The sequence below is a fragment of the Hippocampus bargibanti genome, linkage group LG08 (assembly GCF_051943395.1).
Source record: "Hippocampus bargibanti isolate YZ-2025 linkage group LG08, ASM5194339v1, whole genome shotgun sequence".
Taxonomy (NCBI): domain Eukaryota; kingdom Metazoa; phylum Chordata; class Actinopteri; order Syngnathiformes; family Syngnathidae; genus Hippocampus; species Hippocampus bargibanti.
In genome coordinates this window covers 234,596-252,014 of record NC_142741.1, presented here as the reverse complement: position 1 = coordinate 252,014, position 17,419 = coordinate 234,596, and the positions used below count along the sequence as shown (strand labels likewise).

General features: G+C 44.8%; 2 protein-coding genes across 2 annotated transcripts; one reads left to right on the top strand and one right to left on the bottom strand.

Annotated features, from left to right (window-relative positions):
- The first annotated feature begins 4,189 nt into the window (after positions 1 to 4,189).
- Positions 4,190 to 8,690, top strand: dlx1a (distal-less homeobox 1a). Its single transcript, XM_089001950.1, has 4 exons — positions 4,190 to 4,727; positions 5,630 to 6,212; positions 6,354 to 6,556; positions 7,673 to 8,690. Exons 2-4 carry the CDS (start codon positions 5,906 to 5,908, stop codon positions 7,919 to 7,921), a joined length of 759 nt encoding a protein of 252 aa, XP_088858076.1. The 5' UTR covers positions 4,190 to 4,727; positions 5,630 to 5,905; the 3' UTR covers positions 7,922 to 8,690.
- A 3,910-nt stretch (positions 8,691 to 12,600) lies between these two features.
- Positions 12,601 to 15,234, bottom strand: dlx2a (distal-less homeobox 2a). Its single transcript, XM_089001951.1, has 3 exons — positions 14,681 to 15,234; positions 13,869 to 14,053; positions 12,601 to 13,767 (listed from the first exon to the last, which is right to left on the bottom strand). The coding sequence occupies exons 1-3, from the start codon at positions 15,051 to 15,053 to the stop codon at positions 13,390 to 13,392; spliced, it is 936 nt and encodes a 311-aa protein (XP_088858077.1). The 5' UTR covers positions 15,054 to 15,234; the 3' UTR covers positions 12,601 to 13,389.
- Positions 15,235 to 17,419: the final 2,185 nt, after the last annotated feature.

The following is a 17,419-nucleotide window of genomic DNA, read 5'->3' as shown; positions in this document are numbered from 1 at the left end:
GCCAACGAGAATTGGAATTTCGAGATCTATAGACGGGCCTCCATTTGCACGTAAACGTCTATGGATGGACGAAGATGGTTTGAAGGGCCAGCTCAGAACAAAACGCACGCTTTGACATGAAGGGGGGGGGGGGGGGGGACAAAAGGTTCCAAATGATTCTTCAAGCTTTCTTTCGTTCTTTCTTTCTTTCTGTCGGGCGAGCAAAGGACACGTCGGTCCTCCTGGCTGGGAGAGAGAGGCTAATTATCCTTTTCCTGTCACAGAACAACAAAATGATAGCAGAGGAGAGGGGGGGCTTGCGGAAAATGTTCAAAAGGAATGCCATTTGGAGGCAGCTGCATATGTACTTTTATCCTGCTTTTTTCCCCTTCTGCGTCCCATTGAACCCATTTTTGCTCAAATCCATTCACGAGCTATTTGTTTGTGTGCGTGAGCCTCTGAGGGTGCATTTAAGCGCCCCCCCACCCTCACTTTTTCTTGCAGTCATCTTTTTTTTTTTCTGTTGTGACCATTTCAAGCGATTACACATTGTCTGAGTAATTTCCTTTTCAGCATCTGCGTTTTTTTTTTTTTTTTTACCTTCCGCATAAAGAAATGAACGGAGAGAAAATTATCCCAATTACTCCTATAATTGAGCCACCTTTGTAGCAAGTGCGGCTTTTCTGCGGCTCCCCCCCGCCATAGCCCAAACCCCCACTTTTTTTTCCCATCAGCCAAAATGCTTTCATTCTGTGGGTTTTTCATATTCCCTGACACGGGACTGCGCTGAGGGCCCGGCGCGTGGATGAGATGCACAATGAACACAGCGTATCATTAAGGTCACAGTATGAATAATTAGACTGACTATGGAAAGAGCGCGGATGGCCTCTTCCCCCCCCCCCCCCAATGCTGGCCGAGTACAAATGCGACGTCGCTGCCTTTTAGTCACAAAGAACTTTGTTTCAAATGGAGCTTCTACTTATACAAAGACGAGAGGGGGGGGGCAAGACTTGTATCAACATGACAATTTTCCGTCATTAGGCCTAATGACAGGCACAGAGTGAGGGGATGAAGGGGAGCAGCTAAAGGAGAGGCGCATTCAGGTGTCGGCTGAGTGCTGACCTCCTTCCCGTCTTTGTTGGAGACTTAACTCGGAACAACAAGTGAAAAAAAAGGGAGGGGGGGGGGGGGGCTCGCAGACCAAAGGCCTTGCGGTGGCAGCTGAATGTCAAGCAGGCCGGCCGGGCCCTCTACGGACACATTTGCATGTGGTTTCATTTGTGGCCAGCTAATTCAATGAGAGGAAGCATGTCGTGGTTTTTTTTTTTTTTTTTTTTTCACACACACCCCCTCCCCCCAACCCCCCCAAAAAAGCCGTCACCTGAAAGAATGTCGCCTTGTTCGGCCATTAACTTGTTTTCTCCATCGTGCAATGATCTTCTCTCCAGCCGCGTCCCATTTTTCCCAGCGTTTTGTTTCATTTGACACTTGGTGAAAAGCTTTCTTCAGCCGTCATCTGTACTTCTTTCAAGGCGTTTCGCTCCTCATCCGAAACGCTTCGTCAGCGAACTGAAATTTTGCTGGTAGCTCTGGCCCAATATGAATGTCCAGAGGTGGCAGTGCCAGACCTCTGCTTTGATAGGTCGCTTGGCGGGAGCGGAGGACGATTCCCCGAGGCTAATCTGATGACATATTTTGTCCTGACTGTTTATGTTCTATGACTGGCCCCGATTGCCCCATTCGCTCTGGTTTCAGCAAAATTTTAGTTGACGTTTTCATCGATGGACCGCTCTTATACGACCGAGAGCTGACACCGACGTATTTGACACTTAACTCAATTACTGCTATTCGCACGTTCATGTATTCGGGAGTTGAAAATATGACGTAGAGCGCCATTTCCAAATTTTTTTTTTGGGGGGGGGTTGTTTTTTTCATGCTCGGGTGCCGATAAAGCGCCGGCCATCCCTCTGGCAATTGTTTATTTTTTCTTTTCCACAAAGGGGCGGCAATTTCCCTGTTTTCCATGTCAGCGCTTTGTTCCAGCTTCAGCTGTTGTTAAAGCCCGATATATGAATCAGTATTGTATTGTATTTTGGACATCCGCCCTCATTTCAAGCTCATATAACTCCAGACCTATATTATTTAGGAATGAACTTTTTTTCTCTGATGAAAGAAGAGAGTCTAAGATATCTTATGCTGAATTGAAATTTGATGTAGTGCTAAAAGTCAATCTTCTGTGGCTCGTGGGGTGACAATGACAGAAAGCTTGCCGTTGCATATTTGCACGTCTGGCAGCGAATGAGTTAAGTGTCAAATGAAACAAAGCAGATCCATTGGACGGACATTTTGCTGCCACATTGAACATGAAAATAGAAGCTGAATCCAGTTAATTGCGTCGCATCTACTTTAGCTCACTGGCGCCTGAAATGACGAGCAAAGAGAGACACACACACACACACACACACAAAATCAGCATCATCAAAGGCAATTCCAATTTGTTGAAGCCACTCGGAAAATGAAGCCAAGGCGTTAGCCGATCAATGGAACTCGTGCTTAAATCCCAAGCGTGCAATTCAATTGGCTGATAAAATAACCAACGGTCCGTTTTGAATGGGGAGGGGGCGAAAGCTCACTGTAATTAATCACCGAGTTGGCAGGGAGCCGCGTGGCCTTTGAGGCGCTGTGGTCAGCGTGCTGTTTAGCGGCTGCTCAAATGTGGCTTTGGAGTCGAGGTGTTTGAGGGCAAAGCGGGGCAAAGCGGGGCAAAGCGGGCCAGGGGAGGGAGGGGGGGGGGGCGGGCGCAGGCCTCTGTCGGTGCATTCAAATCAAGTCTGTGACATCTTGGCCCCTTTGACAACCACACTCCCCCTCCTCTCTCTCTTTCTCACTAACTAGCTAGCTAGCTAGCTAACCATCTCACAATCTGTCTTTCTAACTAGCTAGCACAGCACAGCGCTATGGCTCAAAAACTAAAAGCTAATGTGGTCACGCTTCTCACTCTCTTTCGCACTAGCCAGGTCGCTAACCATATAATCGTCCGGCTTTCTAACTAGCTAGCACGGCGCTATGGCTGAAAAGCTAAAAGATAGCTCCATCGTGTTTTTCTCTTTCCCTCTCTCTCTTTCTCGCTAGCTAGCTATATAATAATCTGGTTATCTAACTGGTTAGCTGGTTGGATAATTTCTAACTAGCTCTCTCTTTCTTGCCAGCTAGCTAGCTAGCTAACCGGATAATAATCTGGTTGGTTAGCTGCCTGGTTAGCCGTTAGATACTTCCTAACTAACTCTCTGTGTCTCTCTCTTTCTTGCTAGCTAGCTAACCAGATAATAATCTGATCATCTAGCTGGTTAGATAATTTCTAACTAGCTAGCACAGTGCTATGTCTCAAAAACTAAGAGCTACCTAGGTCATGCTTCTCTGTCTCTGTAGCGCCACCTCTCTTCCTTCTCTGCCTTCAGGTGAAGAACTGCGGGTGCTAAAAAAAACCCTTTTTTTCCTTCCATTTGGTGGTCTGTTTGGAGGCCTCCGAGAGATCTGCTGTCCAATTTGATGATGTGGACGTGACGGCAGGGTCATTGATCACATTCAAATTGACGTACAATGTAGTAGAATCTATTTTGTTTTCAATTGGGAGTCTTTTTCGTCTGATTTCGTGCCTAGAAAAAATGATTTGTATTCATTGTAATATAGATTAATTTACTGCTTGTGTTTGATTGTTTTTTTTTGTTTTGGAAACTGAAAGACTTCACTGCCCACGTAGTAAAAAATAGATTTTTTTCTAAATTGTTCAACCCAAATAACTTGCATATGCAGAGTGCAATTTTGGACTCTACTATACCGCTGAAAGGACAAAAAAACAACATTCATTGATGATATAGTTAATGAATGAAGTGCTGAATACACCTGACACTTTGTATAATCTGTTGAACACATATTAGGTGTTATGATGGCGTTGCATCTTTTTAATCAATGTACACACTAAACAATATTAGTCATTATTAATCACTTGCATTACTGCACTGAAGACTAAATGTCCTTTCTTGTGGGGGGTCGGTGGGTTCGGGGGGAGGGGAGTCTTCATTATATCATTAGTGTCACCATTTTTGTTTTATTTCACAACTTCTCCGCAATCTGTTGTGCCAACCAGCGAGCGAGCGAGCGGCTCTGGTTTGTGGATCCTGTCATCGTGGGGAAAAAAAATAATGACAGTTATCAGTTGCACTCACCAAGTGCCCATAAAAATCTTTCCTGTGTTCTGGAAGATGATAATTATCGCTTGTAGCGTCATTATCATTGTTGATAGAGCAAGTCTTGAAGCATACACCCCCCTCTAACCACCTAAAGTAATAATCCCAGAGAAATCACTTCAAATTGGCCTATTTTGGGGAGAGGGGGTGGGCAGCAAGGGCGCCAATTTTGCTTATATTTCAGAGAATCTTCCAAGTTCAGGCAGCACTCTGTGCACGTTCGCGCTGGAGCGGCTGGTACGGCAACCAACTTGCTCGCTTCTTGATTTCAAAGTGTCATTGTGGCAACGAGGGGGATTGAAATGGCTTCGGGGAGTCATTCGGGTGCACGGGACGGAGGCGCCGGGCCGAGGCCGACGTCGAGGTCGAGGCTCCATCAACTCCGAGCAGCTTCCGCCACAAAGCCGGAATGAAAAACCGCTCCCCCCGGATACTTTTACCCCCTCAACTCTTCCCAGACTGCAAGTGTGCTTTGACCTCCAGCTTCTTCTCAGCTCCTCAGTAAGTTCTTGCTTCATTTTTACTCGGCCAACAAATGGATTTTCTTATCCGTCTGTATTTTATCCAGTCGTCCAATTTCATTGCATCTGATTTTCAAGCATAATCGCTCATGTTGTGGAAGGAAGGCTGGCCGCAACGCCACCCCACCCCCACAAATATCCAGACGATGGCGTTATAAAGTACCCGGATTAAAATTGCATGTCAGGTTGCATAAAAAAATAATACACGTGAATGCTCATAGTTCTGTATGTAAATGCGTAGATAAATGAAACTCAGATTGTTTGAGCTTTACGCTTGTCCAAGTGTAAGCGAGACCCCCGAGCATGTGCAAGTGCTAAATGCGCGACTAATTAGCGGCCTACTTATGAAAATGGAACTCTGCGTTACGCTAATACGACACGTTGGGAGCATTAATTACAATGACGTTCATCAAAAGCGCTCAGTAGCTTCACCGAGCTTGGACGTTGATTAATTTTATTATGATCGGGACATTTTCTTCGTGTTTATTACGAAGTCACATCGTGTCTTTGTATCATATTAATAAAGCGAAGTGCGGTCATTCGACTAAACGAGTGTCATTTGACCGACGCTGAAAAGCATCACGTGATTGGATTGGATTAGATATATTGGATTTGCCTTTATTAGTCTCGCAGTGGAGAAATTTACATTTCACAGCAGCAAAGTTATGAAAGTAAAAAAAAGATGTTATCATTTTTTATTCCGCTTCACATTGACGTCATATCGGGTTATCGCGGCTAAAGCGGTTTTAAGATTTCCTTACACTGATGTGTTTTTAATCGCGTTTCTGCCCAAATAACAATAATCCTTACGCGAACTCGCTCATCGCGCCGATAAAGACGATTGGAAGCCCTGAGCTTGTGCGCCTCGTCTTCCTCGCTCAGGTGGCTCGGAAGCAGCCGACCAATCGGCTCGCCTCTCGGAATCGGCGGACCAATCGGCGGCCGGCCAGCATGAATATTCACGAGTGGCGGATTCAAATCTTTGGGGGAGTTTATCTCGGCCCGCGGCATCGCGGCGAAGACTTTTGACGGCAACAAACTGCATTTTCTTATGAATGGAAGTGGAAAAAAGCGCTCGGACTTAAATTGGGAGCCCCGCCGGCCTGGAGTCAAACAACAAAAGCGGGAGGAGGAGGAGGACGGAAGCCACCGGAAGAGATGACAATGACCGCCATGGCGGAAAGCGTCAACGGTCCCGCCTCGGGAAAAAACCTTTTCGTGGAATTCGGGCCCGGCGCTCCGCAAATGTCTCCGTCCTCCGCGTCCGCGTCCCACGGACACTACTGTTTACATTCCGCGGGGCGCGGACAGCACGACGGCTACGGCCCGGCCCCGAACTTCCCCCGAAGCTTGGCCTACCCCTACGTCAATTCTGTGGGAAGCCACTGCGACGGCTCGTACCTCGGCTCGGTCCAAACGTACCGCAACGGCTCGGCTCTGCCTCTGACGCGGTTAGAGGACGCGGGTAAGTAAGCGAGACGATCTTTCCTCTCCGGCTTCGTCGACGGCGTCGCACGCTGACCGACGTTTGGAATGACCGCTAATGACGTGCCGGCCGCGCACGTGCGTTGGTTCTGACGATGTGGATGGATGTTTTTCGTCGCAGCGCCAGAAAGCGCCAAGAACGCCGCGGCGCAAGGGGGAGGAGAGGTGCGCTTCAACGGCAAAGGGAAAAAAATTCGTAAACCGAGGACCATCTATTCCAGTTTACAACTTCAAGCTCTAAATCGGAGATTCCAACAGACGCAATATTTGGCTTTGCCGGAGAGAGCCGAGCTGGCGGCCTCTCTGGGCCTCACGCAGACGCAAGTAAGCAACTTCACCCCATACTGTACTCTCGCCACGTATTTTGCATCCATATACCCTATTGTATATATGTTGTTATTGCACGCCGTGTTGACGTTACTCTCCTCGCTTTTTGACATGCATTTCCCTTCCATATTTCTTCTCCACTTCAACATATTCCCCGAGTTCACACAATTCCGTTTTCCCCTATTTCCCTGTTCATTAAAAAGGACACCTCATCATTAGCATCTTTCTCATTGCTTCTTCACTCCGCCCTGATAATGACATTAAATATTGTGCAATACCCACAGTAAAAATCGATATTTGTCACTCGCGTATTGCTAATTTTTTTCACCAGAATAAGACCATATTATTCCATTTAATTGATTATGACATGTCTTTCAAAGACATCATTTTTCACCAACGTGTTGCACATTCTCATCAAGATGCACGCTAAGCTAAATTAGCAAATGTCCCCATTATGGGACCATTAAAGGCTTTCTGATTCTGAATATATTTCCATATTATTGGATGTCATTCTGGATAATTCATTATCCTTCAACATCCTTCCATGTTTCACGAATATTTCATTTTTCAACAAAATTCCATATTCTTGCAGCTTCTTCAATATTTTTTTCATTTACCTTTCCAGCATTCACATTCACATAGTTTTTGTATCTCTTGTTCTTATTTATAATTTTATTGAAGTCCCTGTTTTGTCATTGTAAAGTGTCCTTGAGAGCCTTGAAAGGTGCTTTTCAATAAAATGTATTATTATTATTGTTATAATTATTATTAAATTCATATTTTTGTCAAGTGTCATTGGTAGCTTTGAAATGTGCTGATAAATAATAATTATTATTATTACACGTGTCTTTCAATGACATCATTTTCCACCAACATGTTGCACATTCTCATCAATATGCATGCTAAGCTAAATTAGCAAATTATTATTATTATTATTAAATGACTTTTGTTTTCATTTAATTTGAATGACTTTGACATATGACTTTGTTGACTTGTTATCCCTGTGTGAAGATGTCCGTCGGTAAAAATGTTCAGACGTCCATTTTGTCACGCTGCTTGTTTTCTTTTCTTTTCTTTTCTTTTGTTTGTTTTTGTTTTTCCATGCACGCGCAGGTGAAAATCTGGTTTCAAAATAAAAGATCCAAATTCAAGAAACTGCTGAAGCAAGGCGGCGGCCCGATGGACACTCAGGCCGCCTTGGCCGCGGGGGGGCCGCCGGCGCCGCCGCCGCCGCCTTGGAACGCTCCGACCGGGGCGAAGATGTCGGCGGGGGCCGCCGCGGGCTCTTACGTCCCGGCCTACGCGTCGTGGTACTCCGGTACTCACCAGGATTCTATGCAACAGTCCTCCCAGCTCATGTGAACTCACTCGGGGCGCTCGCTTTTTTTTTCTGCGCGTCACCGCGCTTGGACTGTGGGCGTTTGACCCCCTCGACCCCTTGACCCCCCACCCCGTTCCGGAACCGGAAGACACCGAGAAACTTTAAACACGAGGGACGAGCTCCACGTATGAGCTAAAATGTTTCCCAAGAGCTTTTCCCCACCTCCGTTCTCTGCTGGCTGCTCTTTGTTATTGAAACAAACAAAGAAAGAAAAACACCGATTGAGGGATGTCATTGTTTACTTGTTTACTTGTTTACTTGTTGCTGATGACGTCGTTCGCGACAAGTCTTTCTCGAACCAAATGATATCGATAATATTTGATACACGCATTCAAAACCTTTTTTTGTGCAAACTCAAAACGTCGCTTATGTGTGTGTGTGTTTTTTTGTTTTGTTATTATTTACGTTAAATTATTGTCAATATTGAGGCCGGTCTCGTGTTCACTTGTGTTTTTAAATGTCAGACAACAATGTGTTGTTAACGCTGCACTAACGCGAGCAAAAGCTTTTTTTTATTATTATTCACGGGACAAGCATGCATTTTATTCGTCACTCCATTTTGTAGATGCGTTTAAAAATGGTTTTGTGCTCTATACTGGCTGTGAAGAGGCTTTTCGGCTTGCTGTATTCGTCTACGTGTGTTTTAGCCATCCCATAGGAAGAACAAAAAAATCTAGTTTTGTATCGATCTCTTTAATTTATTGCCTCTATGTACATATGTGCACATTTTCACAAAGCAGTAAAAAAGATTTAAATTATGTGAAAAACTGTGTGTGTGTGTCTTGCACTGATTTATAGAAGGCGACACTAAGCATCGTGTTCACGATGACACTTTCTGCACACAAACACACACGCGCGGGGGGGGGGGGAAACAGCCCTAAAAGAGGATTTCCGATGATGTTTGTCTCGCAGCCATTTTGTGTGACTGTCTTTGCAGTAAAGTGGCAGGCTGGGCTCTTACTGGTTTTTTTTCCCCCACCATAGTTCTGGATTCATACAGCTTCCGTTTTTACTGTTCAGCCTTTCTTCAAGTAAATATGGCAAAAGAAATAACATCAATGAAACATGCAGCTTTAATGAATAAGAGACAAGAACTATAGCAAAGGCCATCAGGAAGAACCCCCCCCCCCAAAAAAAAAAAAAAAAAAACTCGATTTTGAGGCTCCACGATTGAAAATATCTTTTTTTGTCGCCCAATATTTGTCGAGTCGTACATTAAGTACTGTAAGCTAGCAATTAGCAACAAGCAGAATCATTCATAATCATGATGATATATGACCTCTCATTTGGCTAAATGTGCAAGTCATTTCTATCTATTTTGAAACGCAAGCAACCCAACTACCCTTAAGATTATAGAATTGATGATTTACAAAGCAAAATATCATTTTTGTTCGTCGAATAGAACACGGAAGCGAGCTAGCTAGCAGTTAGCACCGAGCAGAATCATTCATAATCACGACCAAGTTATTTTGAGACACAAACACCCTTAAAATTATACAATCAATGATTAACCAAGCCGAATAGATCCACTTTAATGCGAGTTACACACGCGTTAAGTCGAAAATAGCATACGTTTGAATATCTAACGCGAATCCATAACGGACAAGTCAAGTCAAATAAAACAATCATTATTTTTGCACATCGATTTATAAATCTCGAGCGATCAATTTGAACAAGTCATTGCATCGTTTACACTTCTCCGCTACAACTACATATGCTAATTAAACATTTTAGTGCATATTTTCATCAGGTGATAATTCTACATCATTATTGCATCTTTTTATATATATCAAATAATTGAGGACGTACATCATAATCCCCCCCCCCCCAACAATGTACACAAAAAAGATCAATACCGTATATGTTTGTATATATGCGCTACCTCCGTATAGATCACTTATAAATTACACGAAGAAAAAATGTATTGAAATCAAACAGTTTCATCAATATGATGACGCCTATCAGTACCAATAAATAAATATATAGTACTGTATAAATCGATATGTATTGTATTGTAGTAGTCTTCGTTTCTTCTTGTGTAATCACGCCTCGCTCTATCTATCATTTTTTAAGACTGTATCTGTATATATGCTTATTTTATTTTATTTTATTTTGGCGGTGCTCACGCGCGTCCACGCGGTTTGTTTCTCTCTCTCTCTCTCTCTCTGCAGGCTCTGCAGGCTCTGCAGGCTCTGGCTTGCGCGGCTTTGGCTGCCTTCCTTCAACGTTGCAGTGTGTGAGTTTGCGCAAATTGCTTGCAGGTGGACGCAAAGGCGCTGCGGCAAATTGTCTCGGGCGACGAGAAGCTTGAAAATGCAGCAGCGGCTCACAATGCGTGACATGAAAATGGATGAAGTGACCCACCTTTCACTTTGGAGTGAAGAAGCAAACAGCTCCTCCTCCTCCCCCCCACAAAAAACGCTCGAATCCTATAAGAAGAAAAACAAAAAAAAAATACAATAAAATGGGCGCGTAGGGATCGTCGTCGCTGCATGTTGCGCTCCAGAGCTCCGAATATGACTGGAAAATCCGCTGCTTTATTCGGCCTCTTTATAGCAGATGGGGAGAAAAATGCCGATTATTAGCATAAATGTTTACTCGTCATTACGCTGATGACATTGTGCACTCGAGGTCTTGGTAATCTTCGGGCCTGCCTGGCCGGCTGGCAAATTAGCACTCATTTTTCCGCTGCACATTTAAAGCGGCACTTATCTATTCAGTCTATAATTCGGATGCCATTATTTATGCACGAGTCAACATAGTTTTTAAGCCTCGATGTTTATCGTGTACGTGCAAGTTGGACAATGTTGATGCTCGAGAGTGTCTCGCACGGGTTAAAAAATGGAGGGTTGAAACGATGCCGAATTATGCGAGTAATTGTAGCTTTTCGCGATGAGTGGAATGACAGTAGAGCGCGAGGATACATGAGGAAAAGGGAGTGTGGCATTTGCAAGTTGCGCAATCGACACGACACGACACGACACGACACGACACACTCGCTCGCTGCGCGGACACCAAATTGACCAGAAGTTGCACGAAAAAGAAGAATGACATTTGTCTCCATTTGCTTTTTGGACACTTGGAGTGGAATTGTTTTCTGGGCGAGTTGGTCCGTTAAGTGCGTCTATCTTGAGCGGTTGAATAATGTCAACAAAAAGTCGTCGTTAAAAATAGGTTTTATTGATCGCAAATGAGTTGACGAAGCAATTGATTCCGCTCATATTGTAGTTTTCATCATCGTATTTCATAACGTTGCTGTCCAGCGTGCAGCCACAGATCACACTTTCTGGTTTCTTCAAAGAAGACTGAAAAGAAAAAGATCCCGTGACTTCCGATCGATGGTAATGGCGTGCACGGAGGCCGTGCGTGGACGCGGACGTGGACCAATGTGCATGGGGACAACTCCAACGTCGTAAGTATAGATAATTAATGGAGTTCGCTAAATAAATAGCCAATCTAACTAGCTAGATAGATAGCTAATCCATCTAGATAGCCAATCTGGCTAGCTAGCTAGATAGCTCATCTAGCTAGTTATCGAGAAAGCTAATTTAGCTGGCTTGCTAGATAGCTAATCTAGCTAGTTGCTCGGTCCGTAGCTAATCTAGTCAGCTAGCTAGATGGCTATATTGCAAAGCGAGGGCGCATTTCGGGACTATTAAAGGCTTTCTGGTTGTGATTGTGATCAAATGCTAACATTAGCATTAGCCAAACAAATCTGCCGCCCCGTCAGTAAGCTATTGCTAGCACTTTTTATTCTGTTCTCATCTTCATTTTCTGCTTGGGGTTAATTTATTGACACAAAAACAGGCGTTTGACGACAAATATTTCTTTCGATAATCATTTACACTTCCACCAAAGAAAAAAAGGTCTTTTGGAAATGACTGCTGCTTACTCCGCAGGCAGACTACGCAAAACAATTGATCATTATAGCCATTTCATGAAATGACGTGCGTCCAAATGTTGCCCCCCCCCCCCCCACCCCCAATTATTTATTTTGAGGGGTGGGGGTTGGAAAACGGTCCGACACTCCAAATTCAGTCACATTTTGTTTTTGGTCGATTGAAAATAAAGCAAGCCATTTTGTGTGTTTCGCAACATTCATCGTTGAAAATGAATGCATGCATTTTGTATTCCATTCAGCATTCATCATTGAAATGGAAAAAATGGAATATAACAAACAAAAGGCCAACGTGCTTGTTGAAGCCTTTCACGTTTGGAAACTAGACTGCCGCCATACATCCTTTTTTTTCCCCCTTGTTGTCTTTGTCACTTCTGGGTCGAAATAATCTACAAAGTTGCTCGGAGACAACTGAAATCGCCATTATTTTCTGCTCGGCTTCAACGCTACGTGTGGATTGGATTACTTTGTTGTGTGTACTTATTTTGCAGAAATATTATTTCGAGCTCAATTATGATTTATTATTTTCGCCTCCAAATGAATTGTTTGTTATTTGTTTCTCGGTCACGTGCTGAACATGGTCCATCGACAACATGCACCAATCAATTTAGGGCGTCAAAAAAATCGCCATTCCTTCTCATGATACGAGACGTGCGCGTGCGCGTGCCGTGATAATGACTCTTACAAAAAGGAGGATTTGATTGATGATTCACGATTCATTCATTTCTTGCACGTGGAAAAAAAGAGGCGATAAGCTTTCACAGTAAACGTGTTTATGGAAATAACCATATGGAGCACTGTCATGTCAAAAAAATCAAATAACACAAACATAAATAACACGAAACACATTTTGAGTGTCACACAAGTCAATCAGTAGCTTGCGGTGGTAAATTCGGGTTTTTTTTTTGCACCAATCGCCTTTCAAAAAAATTCAAATGTATTTTCAGTATACAGCTGAGGGCGAGGCATCAATGCAACATTTTCACTTTTTCACATTTTTCTACTAATGTCGATTTTTATACACTTCCGGTTCCTAACATTCAGTCTTTTTATTTGTAGAAAATATCAACTGTTTCCATTTTTTTTTGTTTTCTGTGTGTTTTATTAAGCTCCCTAATCCACTCCAAAGCTGTACATTATTATTATTATTATTATTATTATTATTATTATTATTATTATTAGCATCATCATGAGGTCAAGTAGAAAAAGGCACAATACAGTTGACGAGCTACATCACTGACGGCCAATTAAGGTTTTTAAAAATAAAATACAAAATACTAGCTGGAGGGGGGCGGGGGTTAACAATCCAGCATCATAGTGGTTCATTCATTCATTCGTTCGTTCATTCATTCATTCCTAGACGTCAACAGAATAAATAAATAGAAAACTAATCGTCAAATGACGTGTCCGTCTGTACGAACAGCAGGTCAACTTGCGGAGCTTTGCGATGCTTCCGCGCGGAAAAGTAGGAGCCGGTTCTATTTTTTTTCTCTTGTTGTTGTTGTCCGCGTGCAGCCCCGCTTCAATGTCGGTGTCGGTGCTTCTCTTTGTTCAGAAAATGGTCCCGGCGGTCATGGCCGGGTTGTGCTGAATCACGGCGGGCTGCAAGTGGCTCATGGAGTTCGTGTTGGCGTACCACGAGTAGTTGGACAAAAAGCAAGTCGACGACGAAGAGGCGGAGGAGGAGGAAGACGAAGAAGACGAAGGAGCGCCATTGCTGCCGCTGTTGGGGGGGCTGCTGCTGCTGCTGCTGCTGCTGCAGTTCGGAGGTAAGGTGGCGCCCTGAGTCTGCGGAAAGTCCCACGCGGCGTTGGCGGGGGACGAGCGCGGGGGCGAGTCGCTGGTCGGGACGCGGTGCTCCGGGGCGAGCTCGCCGTTTTTCCACAGCTTTTTGAATTTGGAGCGCCGGTTTTGGAACCAGATTTTCACCTAAGGAGGAGACCGCGTCTGATTATACCGCTATACCGGTCTTTTTTTTTGTGGGGGGGGCGGAGACATCCAATCAATCGATGGATCGATCGATCACCCACCTGCGTCTGCGTCAGGCCGAGGGAGGCCGCCAACTCGGCGCGCTCGGGCAGCGCCAAGTATTGCGTCTTTTGGAAGCGCCTCTGGAGCGCGGCCAGTTGGAAGCTGGAATAAATGGTTCGAGGTTTTCGCACCTTCTTTGCTTTGCCGTTCGCCGCGCGGATTTCGGGCTCGCTCTCTTCTTTTTCTGCGGGGACGACATTGCAACGGACGTGCTTTCACCGCGCTTCTTGGACACTTTGCTTTCCGATATCGTCCGTCGTAAAAGCGGACTGAATCAATTGACATTGAAGCCTGGAATGCATTTCATTTCGGACTTCCTTTCCTATGGGGGGGGGGCGTCGATGCGAGTTAAAGTCGCTTACTGAATATGAACACAAATACGAAAACGTTGAAACATCTCATCGCGGATACAAAGAAACGTCATTAAAAGGAGCATTCAATGAAACAAATTGGATTCGGAACACAAGGTTGTTGTTGTTGTTGTTGTTGTTGTTCAAGTACTCGTGATCGACGTGTTTCCATTTAAACTAAGTACGTACATATCTGGTATGTGGCCCGTATCCGGGATCTATTAACATGCTTTAAAGCCATATCGCTATTATGAACTACGCCATATTTGGAGCGACGGACACTTTGTAAGTTAATAGCGAATATTAATCAGTGTCAAGCCATTTTACATCAGGGCGCGCGAGTTGTAAACTTGTAATATAGCCTTCGATAACATTCACTCTCGATAACCGTCTCGTCACTCGGATTGGTCGTTGGATTCTAGCGATATCGTTGTTCGAAACGCAGAATTTCCATCACCTACCGGTTTCGGGGGGACTGGGTGAGGAGTTGGGGCCAAAAGTGCCGTAAGTGCCGTAAAACGAGTTGAAGGCCGCCACGTCGTAAAGTTTCTGCTTGTTGTGGTTGTTGTGGTTGTAGGGTAGCGCCTCGGGACCGGGACCGGGACCGGGACCGGGACCGGGACCGGGACCGCTTCCGTGCTGGTACTGGAAGGAAGCGAGTTGAGCGAAGGGCGAGTGTCCGTGCGGGGGGCTGTGGTAATAACTGCTGTCCGTGGCCGTGGACACCGGCAAGGTGGGCGAGTCGTGGGATTTGTGCAAACTGGGGTAATTGCTGGAGCTCATCTGCTGGTTGGAGTGCATGTCGGTGCCGAGGCTTTCAAAAACGCCCGTCATCTCCAAATCTGCCACAAGGGAAAACAACAACAACAACGTCGTCTCCGGAATGTTGTTGGGCTCTTTGTCGAGTCGAGTGGAGGGCGAAAATAAACACCTCCAAAGTCGCTGTCGTTCCCTTCCTTCCACCGCGTCTTGTCTGCCGCGGTGGAAGGCAGGAAGCAGCGCCTTTAAGAGAAGGAGGGCGCGAGTCGAGGCAACCAATGACGAAGGCGGATACAACTTCCAACCCTCGTGCTTGCGGACGCCCTCCCCTCCCTCCCTTTTTTCTTTTTGCTTCTCGACAGTCAGAATTGGGTCCAACACTCACGCGGCGCCGAGCTCTCTCTCTCTCTCTCTCTCTCTCTCTCTCTCTCTCTCTCTCTCTCTCTCTCTCTCTCTCTCTCTCTCTCTCTCTCTCTCTCTCTCTCTCTCTCTCTCTCTCTCTCTCTCTCTCTCTCTCTCTCTCTCTCTCTCTCTCTCTCTCTCTCTCTCTCTCTCTCTCTCTCTCTCTCTCTCTCTCTCTCTCTCTCTCTCTCTCTCTCTCTCTCTCTCTCTCTCTCTCGTATAAGTATTGACGCCAATCTTGAAAAAGAACCCCATTGCATTTCCCACCTATTGACATTTTATTTAGGATTAAATAAGCCTTTATTTGTCTCAATGTGCGGACATTTACGTTTCACAGCAGCAAAGATAGCATATAGCAACCGCCGTAAAGGCAGACGCCATCTTGAAGTCAAAAACAACATAAAAGATCATTCGATCTTAATTAAGCACTCTTTGTTGTATGAAGCAGTTCTAGATGAAAGAGGAGAGCATCAAAGCGTCCTTTTCACCAGTGGATCAGGGACGTCACGTTGGAACGCGCACGTCTGCCACGAGCTAAATGTTCAAAGCAAACATGAAGCCGTCGCACCCATTGACCAAAAGAGATCGACTCACATTTCCACGTCAATCCGCTTCAATTCCAAGCCGCAACAGTTGCGCATAGTCGCCGTTGTAGTTTTAATTTCAAGCTGGCACGGCGAGAGCGGCTGCCATGTTTTCTTTGTCTACTTCTTCCTTTCCTTTCCTCTTTCATCAGTGCGCTGCTATGAAATGTAAGTTTCTCCAAAGCGAGACTCATAAATGTTCATCCGATCCAAGGCACGTTTGATTTGCTAGGTCTTAGGTTCATTTGGATTGGATTGGATTGGATATGCCTTTATTAGTCTCACAGTGGAGAAACTACTATTTGACTATTTGATTTGTAAAAAAAAACCACAATAAATGGAAGACAAACGCCATTAAGAACGGATACGGAATGCAATAGAATAGGAGATTAAAATCGAAATCACGTGGCTCGACTTCATCCAAGTGAAACGCAGTAGAAACGACGCAAGGCTTCTCTCGCGTGGTTCAAAACGGCATGACGCGTCTTTGGGATTTGATTTCGCCACTTCTTTTCCTTTCGCCTTTTCCCCTCAAGGGGTCGCCGCAGCCAATCGCTGTCAGCTATCGTCTTAATGATGCCCGTTTTTTATTTGTACGCACTCCTTGTTGACACTTCCTTTACATTCTATTCACGGCGTATTCTTCTATTCTCCTTGAAAGATACCGTTTGAGCACGTCTTCACTTTGAGGCCACGCACGCCATTGTTCACAACCAAAACAGCGACTATATTTTATTTGACCACAAGATGGCAGCAAAGCTTTTCACCACTTCAATTGAGCTGTGGGACATTGGGACTCATCGAGTCTCACGACACACAACAACGAAAAATAGCACCAAAAAAAGTGGATGCACATGACAAAAAAAAACCTTCTGACATTCAATATAAAAGTATTTAATTGATCTTTTTTTGTCACGACGCCCCCCCCTTACGTTTTTATTTAAAAAAAATAAACTAAAGGAGGAAGTTAAGAGTGTTTGTTAAGAGCTGCGCTCCGCTTTGTGTCTCCTGCATTGAGAGTATCGAAAAGCTCCAATCCATGTGGAGCGCATGTCACTGCTCGTGAGTGGAGCATGTCTCTTCATTCATTCATTCATTCATTCATTCATTCATTCACTGTGACGTGGTGAATGATTGGTTTTTTTTGTGTGAATTATTTCATGGGAAGCGTTTTAGTTTGAAATTGAACCAATCCAAAGTTGGCCTCCAGGGCCTGCGTCAAAGTTTTCACTGTTTTTGACTCCAAAGGGGCAGAAGGTCGTTAGTCCAATGCGAAGACGGGAGCGGGACGAGTTGTTTGTCAGCGCAACTAAAGAGATGAAAAGGTGGCTTGGTCTCCTTCAACCCCTGCTGTGAGACTCGAAGCATTCATCTCCATGGCAACGCCGCGTCAGCTTTGTCATTTCAAATGCTTTAAGGATCTTCTCCAAATGGTAGAACTCGGTAGCTTAGTAG

Bases quoted from the DNA above. Each gene is read 5' to 3' on its own strand.
- dlx1a (XM_089001950.1), top strand. From the start codon at position 5,906: ATGACAATGACCGCCATGGCGGAAAGCGTCAACGGTCCCGCCTCGGGA. The intron at 6,213-6,353 runs GTAAGTAAGCGA...TTTTCGTCGCAG, and splicing joins GACGCGGTTAGAGGACGCGG to CGCCAGAAAGCGCCAAGAAC. The intron at 6,557-7,672 runs GTAAGCAACTTC...ATGCACGCGCAG, and splicing joins TGGGCCTCACGCAGACGCAA to GTGAAAATCTGGTTTCAAAA.
- dlx2a (XM_089001951.1), bottom strand. From the start codon at position 15,053: ATGACGGGCGTTTTTGAAAGCCTCGGCACCGACATGCACTCCAACCAG. The intron at 14,054-14,680 runs GTAGGTGATGGA...TCGTCCCCGCAG, and splicing joins ACCCAGTCCCCCCGAAACCG to AAAAAGAAGAGAGCGAGCCC. The intron at 13,768-13,868 runs GTGGGTGATCGA...TCTCCTCCTTAG, and splicing joins TCGGCCTGACGCAGACGCAG to GTGAAAATCTGGTTCCAAAA.